Source organism: Maylandia zebra, linkage group LG15, assembly GCF_041146795.1.
Source record: "Maylandia zebra isolate NMK-2024a linkage group LG15, Mzebra_GT3a, whole genome shotgun sequence".
NCBI classification, from domain to species: Eukaryota; Metazoa; Chordata; class Actinopteri; order Cichliformes; family Cichlidae; genus Maylandia; species Maylandia zebra.
The window spans coordinates 334,790-347,777 of NC_135181.1; the positions used below are offsets into that span (position 1 = coordinate 334,790).

The window sequence follows — 12,988 nt, forward strand, 5'->3', positions numbered from 1 at the left end:
CTTGAACTCATATTCGTTTACTGTCATGACTGTATTTCAGGGCTGGACTGGCCATCGGGCATACCGGGCATTTGCCCGGTGGGCCGCTCGTGATATTTCGTTTTTATGGGCCAATGAGGTTTTCTTCCTTTTCTTTTTTTAACGGTATAAATGAACAGTGGTGGATTGGCCAGTTGGTCATGATCAACTCTGGGCTGGACCAATTACAGCCGAGGAGGTCAAACTTTAAAGTTAAGGTGAAAAGGAACGCGATTTGTCCCGTACTACTTCAGCTAGAAAGTTGCTAATTCTATCATGAAACTGATCAATGATCAGCTGATCGGCTTTTCTCTCTGCGCCAGAAAGAGGAAACCAGCGGAGGTCACATTAAACAACAGCAGCACGTTTAAGCTTGATCAGCTGTTGTTAGCATTTATTTAATATTAATTTCTAGTATCAGCTGATGTTTGCTGGAGCCACAGCTGTAAAGCTGCTGGTCATGATATCGGTTTGGATATGTGGTGAGAGGGAAACATGAAGATGAAACCAGGAGATGTCCTTATGTAACCAGTGTGATTCTGCGTTGTGTCTCTCCCACAGGGGAATTGTAGAAAAGGGGAGAGGCAAAAGGGGTACTTTGTATTTATAGGGTTGCACCAAAGAAGAAGAAGAAAAGAATGAGGAGGGGCTCTAACTGATAATGAACATAACTACAGGCTTGGAGGTCCTAAAAGTCAGGTATAAAAGGAACAGTTTGGGGGTTTAGAACACATTTTGTGTAATTATAACAATGTGATTTATGACCCTGTTACATTCACCCCCCCCCCCAAGAATTACACAAAATCCTAAAGAGTACACAAAAAAAGTAAAATAAAATGTATAAATACACCCACAACAACAGATACAGTGGCCTCAAACATATTCACATCACATATACAATGAATTAGATCAGCAACATAGCTTCCTCCAAGGAGGATAAGAGACCTGAGACCCGCTCGGCGCCTAGCAAGATCCCAGGACACACTATAGACAAAATGAGGTGCCATTTACACCACACAAAACAGGCCATAATATCTATGGGCGTCACCATCAGATAATTATTTTTTAAAAGTGAGACATTTTAAATGAGAATAAGAAAGAAAAGTATTTCTTTGTGCCCCCTCCCCCTGTTAATGCCCTACCTGCCCCCCTGGCAAAACTTTGCTAGAGCCGTCCCTGCACAGTTACCAGCTGTCAGCTGCTTAGAAAAGGATCCTGGTGTTATTTGTCTCTCAGAAACAGTTCATAACTTCAACTCATTCATGTCACCTAAAAGGTAAACCTTTTTCTCCATCACAGCTCTGATGATTCAGTAAGGACATCTCCTGGTTTCATCTTCATGTTTCCCTCTCACCACATATCCAAACCGACATCATGACCAGCAGCTTTACAGCTGTGGCTCCAGCAAACATCAGCTGATACTAGAAACTAATATTAAATAAATTCTAACAACAGCTGATCAAGCTTAAACGTGCTGCTGTTGTTTAGCGCGACATCTGCTGGTTTCCTCTTTCTGGCACAAAGTGGGCGATAAACAAACAAGAGAGACAATCAGCTGATCATTGATCAGTTTCATGATTGAAGTAGAAACAGGAGAGGGAGGGGGAGAGAATGAGAGAAGAAGAGGCCGCTGACAGCGTAACGACAGAATAACTCCAGCTTTGTGTCTTTTTTTCATTGTAGCTGAAGTCCGGGACAAACTGTTCCTTTTCACCTCAACACGAAACGCGTAATATTTTCTCTGAATACCAGACGATTAAGTTTTTTACGGGATGGTTGGCAGCTACTAACTAACCTTATGATTAAAATAAAGTTCACTATCAGTAACATCATACCACTCACCCAGATGTATAGAAACTCCGTCATGCTAGCTAGTACCCAGTACGAGTTATTGTAACTGACTGTAAAACGTCAGCACAACGAAAATAAACTCCACCTAAACTTGGTTTATATCTGACCCAGATACACTGCAGCTCATAACTTCTTACCTGAAGTTCAGTTCACCTGACACTCGCACCAGCGGCTGCCTCGGGGCTCTCCTACTGCCTCCCCTTTCTCTCATCCACCTGCTGGAGGCTCCACCATAGCCACCAACAAACAACTGAGTTATTTTTACACATTGGCCAGCATCTGGCCAATCCACCACCTTTCATTGTTTATACCTGTTAAGAAATAGAGAGATATTTTTAATGTGTATCTGCTCATTAGATTGTTTTATGTACTTTAATCATTTAAAAAAAACAAACCCATCGTCCCATAAAAATGAAAAATCACCATCGGCCAGCTATGCCTGCAGATTACACTTAGAAGATTCTGCCTAGAAGGGGGGATGTAATAAACCCCTCTACACAGCCTTAGCTAATATTTGACCTGCATTTAAACAAACAGAATTACAGGGATGCTCACACAAGCCTGAGGAGCGAGCCTCAGAGGGATGTGGGCTCACTGCAGGGACTGAGCTGTGGAGGAGAGAAACCACAGCCGTGGGGATCAGACACCTGAAGGAACACGAGCTGAGCTGTACGTGCCAAAATAGGATCTTTCCAGCAACACAGAACCATCACACAAAAGCTGTGGGTGGTTTTACTTGTGTAATGCACTTTAGAGCGCTTGTTTGTATGTGCGAGCTTGTTTCAGGGATGAGAGGAAAAAAGAAGCGAAAGCACGGCGGTATTTTTCCTGCCCGCCATGACGCTGCTGAGTGTGGCTGGTGGAGGGACGTGTTTTTGAATTAGGAGGATTTGGACATCAGCGTTTTGATATGAAGCTTTGTCAATGAGCCAAGACTGTGGTGGAAACACCACATGATGAGTTTATCATAATTCCACAGAAGCGCCACTTTTTTAATCACAAGGTGGCGGAAACACGTGTCTGACACTCAAAATAAAGCCTTTTAGGCTCTTTTGAAGAATAACGGCGGTCATAACAAATATTGACTTTCAAGCCCAGTAGAATTGTTCAAACTCTTTTCGCACCATATAGCTGGTTTCAGTAAATCGCTGCACCCATTTGTCATTTTCCTATCAAGACACAAAGACACGAGGGGTGGCTTGAGACTTTTGCACAGTACTGTATATAAAAGTCATGTATGGAAGTTTTTTCTACTATTGCCGAAGTATCATATCAGTGAATTTGCAAAGTGTTTAACTATCCTTCCCCCTTCAGCTTACTCGCCACGATTCATTTATTCTTTGGTAATACAAAAGCTACTGGTTGGCTAATGCGTGCTCTATATTAGATGAGTGAAACCACTGCTGATGGCAGCAGGGCTCCTTTTTGGTGTTTGTGTGCCAAAGTGATCTCTCCTGTAATTACAAGCCCTGAGGTGTAGCCCACCGCCTTCTTCTTCATCGGGTTCAATGATGTCATGTAATGAATTTTCCCAAGATGAAAGATTTCTTTAAAAAAATGAAATAAAAATAAATAAATCTATATTTTTTACCAGTGCATGTTATTCTGAATCTTAGAAAAGCTGTAAGTGGACCCGTGTGAGAAAGCACACACCTACAAGCAATAAAATCAGATGGTTATTCTTGTGTAAATCACGTGTACATGTGCAGTTTAAATCCTGTGACCTCGAGCCGTGTAACAGAGCGCACCGAAGGCGCCAGCAGTCGAGACGATGAAACAGGTGCACACGTCACGTCTCCTGATTGTGTGTCTGTCTGTCTCTGTGTGTTAATGTGTCTGTGTGCGTGCGTCTGTCTGTGTGTGTGTCTGTTAATGTGTGTCTCTGTCTGTGTGTGCATCCGTGTGTCTGTTAATGTGTCTGTCTGTGTGTGTTAATGTGTGTCTCTGTGTCTGTCTGTGTGTGCGTCTCTGTGTGTGTGTCCGTGTGTGTCTGTTAATGTGTGTCTCTGTCTGTGTGTGTTAATGTGTGTCTCTGTCTGTGTGTCTGTGTGTTAATGTGTGTGTCTGTCTGTGTGTGTGTCTGTTAATGTGTGTCTGTGTCTGTGTGTGTCTGTGTGTTAATGTGTGTGTGTCTGTTAATGTCTGTAAATGTGTGTCTCTGTCTGTGTGTGTGTGTGTGTGTGTCTGTTAATGTCTGTAAATACACACAACAGCAGGACAATGTTTTTGTTTCTTAAAAACGACACTTTAATCACACAGTACAGCTTTTATCTGAGGCATGTGGCAACAAGAGTACACTGGGAAGTTAACACGGACTCCAGCACATACAAAGAAGTGATAGACATAAAGCAACAGAGGCGGCGCGATTTCATGTCGGTGCGACTGGCTGCTACGTATTTAACACACGACTTAAAAACATTTGTTGGCGACGCCGGTTTGAAAAGTAAAAAAAACGACCATTCGCGTCCCACAGTGATGACGCAGCTTCATCAGTAGTGTTTGTTTCACTGTTAAAAAAACAACAATCACATCTGAAACGCTGGTGAGTACAAAAAGAAAACTGTAAACTGAATACATGTAGTGAGTCCGTGCTTCATGAAACACACCGAGGCACTTGGTCAACACATCCCACACCTTGTACGATTGCACAACATTTCTTGGACTTTTGGTTTGTGATACTGACTTCACTTATTGTCAGCATGAGCTTTCAGAAGAGGGATTAGTGGTGCTTATTGCAATAGGAGGCACGCTGGCTTCGCTTTTTGGCACGTCTGACGCTGAATTGCATTTCACTTTCAACGTCCTGTTAAAACAGTTGAGTTTCTTTGGAGAGGCAGAGGCCGCCCGCTCTCTTTTTGAGTTCCGCTTGCATGTCTTAACGATCTCTTCCCGTGTGACGGGAATACTGTCAGGTTTGTCCTGGTTGCCAGGGACTTCACAAACATCCATGTGCATTGCTGTTTCAGTTCTTGTGGTGGGTGTGTGGTTATCACCACGATAACGGCTGGTGTCCGTTGCACATTCATGGCAGCTTTTGTGTAAGGAGCCTGCAGAGGGGGAGGGGCTTTGAGGCTGTGCTGTGGTGCTGATATTTTGGCTACTGTCAGGTAATGACATTTCATGCCTATGAACTACGACTTCTCCAGCAGTCTCAGAATCAGAGCCAGGTCCTGGTCCTGGATCCGGGCCAGCGTCCTGCTTTGGGCTTGTGAATCTCTGGTCTCCTACTGAGGCCGCCTGCAGGGCCGCAGTATGAACACAGTGCTTCCTGAAGTGACAGGTGTGGGGAGCTCCTTGCCTGGGGGTCACCAATCTCCCCTGTGAGCAGTGGTGGAAATGAGTGAGTGGACAGTGGAAGTAGTGCATACAGCACTCCACGTGTGTGTAGACTGGGTCCAGGTTTGTTGGTAAAAGGGTCGCGTTTTGTTTGCTGAGGGGGCTTCCTGAGAGGGGGAAGAGCTGAGAGGTTGGAGGGCAGGAGCGAGAATCCGGCGCACAGGAATGTGGGTTCCACTGCTGAAGCAGATGAGGATCCCCACATGTGCAGTTGGTGTTTTGCGAGTACTGGCACCTGCACGGTGTGCTCAGCGTGGCTACGTGCCCATTCTCAGATCCTCTTTCACCGGCTTCTGTGTTCGAGTAATGAATGTTTGAAAAAGGAGCAGCGTGGTGGTGAGGAGGAATTCTGTTATAAAGCTGAGTGCTGGAATCATGCCCTTCGTGCAGTTTATCCTCAGTTTTTTGACTGGATGCTAAAGGCTCCAGCTCATAATGTTCCACCTCACCGCCCTTGCAGTCCAGCTGGTATTTCGCCAGACCAGAACTCTTCCCCTGGGGCGAGGGGCTGCTGGATGTGGTTTCGGTGAAGGACTGACACTGCAGTTTTTTGGGCAGCGGTATCTGGCCACAGGTGCCCTGGGGCCCCAGGCAGCGGCACATGCACTGAAAAAAGAAGGTGGCAAAGGCCCAGCTGATGCACATGATCAGCATCATGAACATGCCCAGCTGCGTGTAGGCCAGGACAGTTGACGGCATCATCATTGCGCCGGCAACAAAGGTGGTTAGTGCTGCCATTGCAATAGCAGAACCCATCCGACTGAGGGAAAATATCACCTTTCCCTCACGGTCCGGCTCTGGGGCAAGTCGGTAGGCCACGCCGTAGTGGACAGCAAAGTCCACGGACAGTCCGACCGCCACTGAAATGGTCACAGACTCCAAGACATTGAGCTCCCAGCCCAGAAGCACCAGAGAGCCCACTGTGACAAATATGGTCCCTGCAATGGACAGGATGGCATACAGGCTGATGATGAAATTCCAGGTGGTCAGGAGCATGACGCTGAAAGCAACAGCCACTGACAGCGCCATAGCAATCAGAGTCCCATCTGACAGGCTGTCCTGGAGGTCATAAAACTCCAGGTTGCTCACAAACCAGCCATAGCTGAGGCCTGCTGGGGCATAGCGAAGCTCCTCCTCGATCCAGGCATCCACCTAAAACAGAAAGACATTGCTAACATTATAAAATATCTTGTTTCACCAGTGGAGATGTGTCCAGGTGATGCTGGGCTGTGCATACCTCACGGTAGAACTGGTACATCTTCTCATAGGCCAATGTGAAGAGGAAGGTGCTCTGGAACTCTAAAACAATGGCTCTGATGGTGTCGTTGATGTCAAATCGAGGTCCAGGGGTCTTGCTGTCAAGGTGGTAGTTAGTACTTCGATCCAGCTCCATGATGGCTCTTTTGATACACAACTCAAAGACATCCTGTTTGTATGGGAAGATGGACTGACTGCAGCAAGGGTAGACAGAGGCCTCGTCGCAGTCCTGGTTCTCCATCCACTGTTAAAAACAGAAGAGGTAAACCAGAATCGGTCGGGTTGCTTTCTGAAACTTTATGGCTTAATTCATTTATGGCCAATGTCTAAAAGGACTGCAACTGAAAAATGAAAAACTTCCATCCACACGGATGTCTTGAAATAGCCTGTGTAACGAATTCTAAGAGAAGGACTGAAGAATGTGACCTGTATGCTCACTCCTCACCAGCACTCTTCTCTGTGCTCATCATAAACAGTGCTAACAGTTCTCTGTGAAGGTTCTCAGTCATCCAGGTCATCGTAGTCTAAGGAGCTTGGAAAGAAAAACGTCTGGACTTGTTTAAGTTGTTTGAAGACGTTTTGCTTCTCATCCGAGAAGCTTCTTCAGTTCTAAGGGTGAAATGGTGGAGAGTCCCAGATTTAAACCCAGTGGAAGTATCTCCCCAAAGAGGGACAAAGGGACCCCCTGATGATCCTCTACGTTTTGTCCTTTTGTCCCTCTTTGGGGGGGATACTCCCACTAGGTTTAAATCTGGGACTTAAACAAGTCCAGGTGCTTTTCTTTCCAAGCTCCTTTTCAAAGTGATCGCTAGCGATACAGCTTTGTTAGCATAGCATAAACACAGTGAAGCTGGAGGATGAACGCTAACTTTTTTCCACTTGATAAAAGTTAACATGAGAGTTCCCGATGGTTAGAGACAAATACAGTCGCATGGCAGGATGCTGTAAACGGACCAAACTTCAGTCAGGAGAACAACTGAGATAATCCATCCACAATATGAGGTTAGTCATTCATATACTGCTGCATTGGCTGTAGTTACACCGTAAGGTTTAAAAACTGAGCTTTGAAATGAACAGTGGTAATAAAAACCGAGCGAGGCCAACAGTGATCACTGACTGTTTTTAGGGGCTCGTTCAGGATACAAAGCATTAAAGCATGTTAAAAACACAACAGCCTTAATAAACGCAGAGTAGTTTGGACCTGGAAGCAGCGTTCACGCGTCATCACTTAAAGACCAGATAACAAGTCATTTTTCTATATAGCAGATAAGCTAATGCTAGCCGACTGTAAGAAAGTTTAAATCTGATGAAGTCAATCAGTTCAAGTGAGAATTTAACAAACGGCAGGAGAACACCAACATCAGAAATGTGTTCAACTCTTAGAGTAATCGTTTTGGTTTTGGAGATCAATTGTGGTTTAATAACTTTATTTTTTTATTGATAAAAAGGTTCTTGAAGTTTGAGTTTGCTCCCTATATCACTATTACACATGCAGTACTGACCTGTTTGAACGTCTCGATGAAGCAGCTGGTGAAGTCCTGCTCTTCGGACTGAAAGACGAAGCTCTGGTTTCTCATTTTCTGGCAGAAGTTGAGGATCCAGACCTGAGATGCTGGACTGGCAATGTTGAAACTGCTATCCAGCATCAGCTTTCCTTTGTTCTTGGGGTTCAGGGGATCACCATTATCCACAGGGGTCACCCCCCAGATGATGGTAATGGGCATGTGGAGGTCCTCGCCATGATGGACTCTCTCAAACATGAAAAGCTTTTTGTACTCTGCATCATAGCGCTCAAATGGGTGAGAAGATCTGAAGACCTGAAACTCTGCCAGCTCCAAGGAGGGGAGCTTCATCTTTGGGTTTACACAAACCACATAGGCCCCACCCACGGTCATGGCAAGAAACCAGAAGAGCCAGAGGTAGCGGAGCTTGATGACGATACAGGGCAGCACCTTCTCAAAGAATATCCTCGACACCTCCGAAAATGTGAAGAGGCATTTGTTGGCCTTTTGGCAAAGACCGGCCCAGAACATCTGCGTGCAACAACCTGTCTGCTGGTGCTGAGGCTTAGTGCAGAGGAACATGTTCGGCAGGTAGCGTTCATGTAGCACCACCACGGCGGGCAGCCATGTCACCATTAAAATATAGTTGACCAATATGGCAGTGCCAGCGTAGACTCCAAAGCAGCGAATGGCAGTGATGTTGCTGACATAGTTGGCATAAAAAGCAGCAGCAGTGGTGAAGCTGGTGACAAACATAGAGAGGGCCGCGTGTTGAAGGGTCACGCCGACCGTCTCTGCCAGCTCAGCGTGAGGCTTATCGAACTTAGTGTAGTTCCACACGTCACAAAGCACAAAGGCGTCATCTGCACCGATACCTACCAGGATGATGAGGGCTGTGAGGTTCATGAAGGGGAAGAACTCAAAGTCGAAAACCATTCGGTAGAGAAAGTATGACACAATCAGCGAGCTGATGATGGCTATTATTGTCATGAGTGTGATGAAAACTGACCGCGTGTACACACACATGACCAGCAGGACTATCACTATGGCTATGGCAGGATACACCGTGTCTGTGAGGAGGTAGTCCTGAAAGAGGTCGTGTTTAATGCCAAACTCGATCCCTGTGACCGTGGTGATGCCGTCGGAGGCGTTCCAGTTCTCGAAATTGTCCAGGTAAATGTTCATCATAGACTCGCCTTTCTCCGTGGGGGAAAAGAGCATGCTGTACTTGAGCACAGGCGGAGGATACTCCAGGCTCTTGGGACTCAGGAAGTCTTTGTCTACCAGAAAGTGAAAGATCTGGTAGATGGCGTTGTATTTTGTACACTTGCGGGGCACACTGGCACACTTTAGCTGGTCTTTCCGCCGCAGGGTCATGTCCCAGCAGTCGGGTCCCAGAGTGCCGTTATGATAGTATTTGGCACACGAGCGCAGGATCTTGAGTGTGTGCGATACGTCTCGTTCTGTAATCTTCTGGCAGGATGACCTGTTGTTGAGGACAGCGATGTAGTTACCTAGCGTCCAGCTGGGGCAGCAGGAGTCAGCATTGGTGCGCTGACAAAGATTCCAGTAGTCCCGGTGGGAACGCACCTAAGGACGGAAAGAATGAATAAATAAGCGAAAACAAGCAGAAGTGTAACAGAAAAACATATTCACACGACTTGAATGATGCCAGCATACTCTTGCGTTGTCCAGATTGCACATGGATTTGATGGCCTGAATACTCCACAGGTTCTTCCCTTCAGCTGACGAGAACACCACTCTAGAATAACTGTCACCTGCAGAAAGGATGGCATAGCCAAGTAGGAGAGCAAGTTTCCCCATTTTATACAAGACAAAAAATTATTTGACCATCTGGCAAAGATCCTGTTCACGTCCATCAGCCACAGTAAAAAGCACAACTATCCTGCTCATCCTTATATAAAGCCATAAATCTGTCTGGGAGCTGTGTGGAATGTGGACTAGTATAATTCTTCCTGTTCTCCATTGTCCTGAATCTTACCTGGCACATCACAGAAGAACTCTTTACTGAAGTCCCACTCAGCTTGCCGTTTGTCTCTGTCAAAGTGGTCTTTGGGCCGCCTGGGCTCTTGGTGACTGGAAAACAGTAGAAGGAGAATAAGCAAACATCTGAAGCACTGAACTAAGGTGCTGAACAGGATGTGAATTTTACACAAAATACCTTGATTTCACTGGGAAGTGCTAGACCATTCTGTGTAATCTATAAAGCTTTGCGTGATTCATAGCTCATAGTATTATAAAATCATCAGCCCTTGGTTAAGTTTCCTTCCCCACCCCTTTGAACCAGATATGTGATTGGCTACTCTTCACAAACAGAAGCTTTGCACAGCGGGAGGGCAGCGTTTCTGCACTTTCAGCCAGAGTTGGGCATGAAATCACCTTTGGCATCAGAAAGAATCAAGAGTAGGAAAAAACAGACCCCCCCCAAAACAAACTATCTGACTGTGTTTAGACCAGTCCGAGTTGTATGATCATCCACCACTGTAACAGTATACACTCAGTGGCCACCTTATTTGACACACCTTTGTGACTGGAAATTTGTATTAACAAGCAATCAATCACATGGCTGCAGCTCAGTGCATTAAGGCTTGTAGACTTGGAGAAGATGGTGATCATGGGATGAAACCAGATTTTGCAGAAGGCCATATGCAAATGATTTCATTTTGTTTCTTGAAAGAAACACTTCAAATTTAGCAAAATGCCTAAAAAACAAAAACAAACAAACAAAACAAATGATTCATTCAAGAAATTTCAGTTTCAGATCACAATAACAACATCTAAAGTATCCTGTCCTTCTTATGTTATCCTGAAACACACATTGACATTTTGTTTGAGGCTGCTGTTGTTGTAAAACTAACTGTATTTCATAGAGTTAATTCCTAACATTCCTATTATTGTTTTACATTGTTTTGTTTTTTTTAAATGGCATTTTTATATTGTTAAGTTTCCTCAGCACACTTTGGGCCACTTAGTGAGCAACAGCCAGAAGAAATATAGTATTTCTGAAGCTAAACGTGGCCCCAACCTGATACTAGCTAAATGTAACTAACAAAATGACCAGTGAGTCTATAATAACATAGCTAGCTAACATTACAGTTGAACTATTGGAAATACCATTTCTGTTAAGTTCTGTCAGAGCAGATAGCTCCTTCTGAACAATGAGAGCAAAAATGTGTCATTTGGTACTTAAATGTGTTCAATGACTGACAGAAAATGAGGAAAAGCTCTAAAAATATTTGTAGCACAAATGTGCTGCAAATATAATAATCAGTCAGTACCAAGTTGAAAACGATCCAGAAAGAATTCTTATTCATGACTTCATGAATCAAACAGATGCTGCTGTGTCAGAAAAGGCAGCAGTCATCGCAGCTCCCTACAAGAAATCAGATAAATGACTTTCTGCAGTACAGCGAGGTACTGCTGTCATTATTCTAATAATCATAATGGTAACTCTGACTGAGCAGGGCACCCGGGGGGAGACGTGCAGATCAGTTTTTTAAATGAGCCACATTTTTAGGAGGAAAAGAGGAAGGCAGGGTAATCAGGCGGCTGTCAGAGAGAGAGAGTGACAGACGGAGGGGATGAGCCAGGGGAGCTCGCTGACAGAAGCAGGAGCCACTTTCTGATAAGCACACAATTACATGAAGACAGACACGCGGCGCAAGACAGACAAAGGCGTCCACAGAGGGAGACGGAGAGAACAGACTTTATCTAATCAGCAGAACAGAGCTGTTTTAGAGGCTCTAATCTTAGCTACATGTTTCTACACAGCATCTGCTCATAAAAAATTTAAAATTAAATCTGAATCAAAGACGGTCTACTGATTTTTAATCACGCTAAAGTGACATGCCTGTGAATATGGTGATATGCATCAAATAAGCAAAACTGAGCAACAGTAAAATTTAAGAAAGCAGATATCTGCAGTCTGATGTGTGCACGAAGACCTGAAAGAGAGAGACATGCAAAGACTTGTTCTTGATTAGTGAGCAGACTCTGGCTGACGGGAGGCAGAGGCTGACCTCGTGGATGGACAAACCTCGACTATTCCCTCTCTTCTTTCAGGAGGAGATTCAGACAGGTCTGTCAACAGTATCCTTCAACTCTACCTCTGACCCCCACGCCTTTAACTCTCGCTCCCCTGTGACCTCTCTTCTTGGCTGATAGCGGAAGCCAACGACATGAGTGCCAAACAAAGACACTATATAATGTCTTTGTTCAACCAGTAACAGTTTAATAATGTTCTCTACACTGTCACTTCAGTTTTACAGGCTCAAAAGTAATTAAACGTTTAATAATGTCTAAGAAAATTATGTAAATTTATTTGATTTAAAGATTTTTATTTTGGACCACTTGCTTTAAATGTTTCATATTTATAGTGTCCACCAGGTGGCACTAATTTTTACCACTGAAAGCAACATTTTACACTTTTTACCTTTTCCTGCAAGTTTGCCTAGTTACTCACACAATAAGTGGGTCTCACTATTGATGATTGATATTGGACAATGGTGTGTGTGTGTGTGCGTGTTTGTTTTTTCTGGGATTTGATACCCTGTCTATAAATATAGAGCTGTGTATAAAAATCTTTCTACATCGTAATTCTTGTTCCCGTTCAGCATGCTGTCCTGCAGTGGTATATGATGTTAAAAGAAAGAAAGCGCGTGTGTGTTTGTGTGTCTGTGTCTGTGTGTGCGTTTGTGTGTGTGTTTCACTTTCAAGTCTTCTCTCTTAGAAAGCCACACTCTGTGTTTAAACTAAGGCCGTGATAATAAACACTGATAGCTTTTCAGTGCTTCAAAGACACTGAAAACAAAATAGGGCTCTTTGGTTGTGGCTCAGGTAGTTTATGGTGGAGCAGTTACTTTGAAGAGGGCAACACTTTACAGCACACAGGAGGCTCTGGGAATGATCTTTTAGGGGGAACGAGGAGGTAGAAACAGAGCGGTCTCCAACTCTGACCCATCTGAAGATGAGAGTGGAGGGGAGATGGATGAAGAAGCAGCAGG

The 12,988-nt window shown here is 44.6% G+C and overlaps 1 protein-coding gene across 11 annotated transcripts in view; it reads right to left on the reverse strand.

Moving 5' to 3' along the window:
- Positions 1-4,075: 4,075 nt before the first annotated feature.
- The window catches only part of disp1 (dispatched homolog 1 (Drosophila)), a 120,424-nt gene continuing 111,511 nt past the window's right edge, over positions 4,076-12,988 (reverse strand). For all 11 annotated transcript variants that reach the window (XM_076873601.1, XM_076873606.1, XM_076873597.1 and 8 more), the window contains 5 exons: positions 9,967-10,061; positions 9,645-9,742; positions 7,965-9,554; positions 6,443-6,706; positions 4,076-6,357 (listed from right to left, as the gene is read on the reverse strand). In XM_076873601.1, coding sequence (XP_076729716.1) covers positions 4,564-6,357; positions 6,443-6,706; positions 7,965-9,554; positions 9,645-9,742; positions 9,967-10,061 — 3,841 coding nt within the window. In that variant the 3' untranslated portion in view covers positions 4,076-4,563. The remainder of the gene's footprint in view (positions 6,358-6,442; positions 6,707-7,964; positions 9,555-9,644; positions 9,743-9,966; positions 10,062-12,988) is intronic.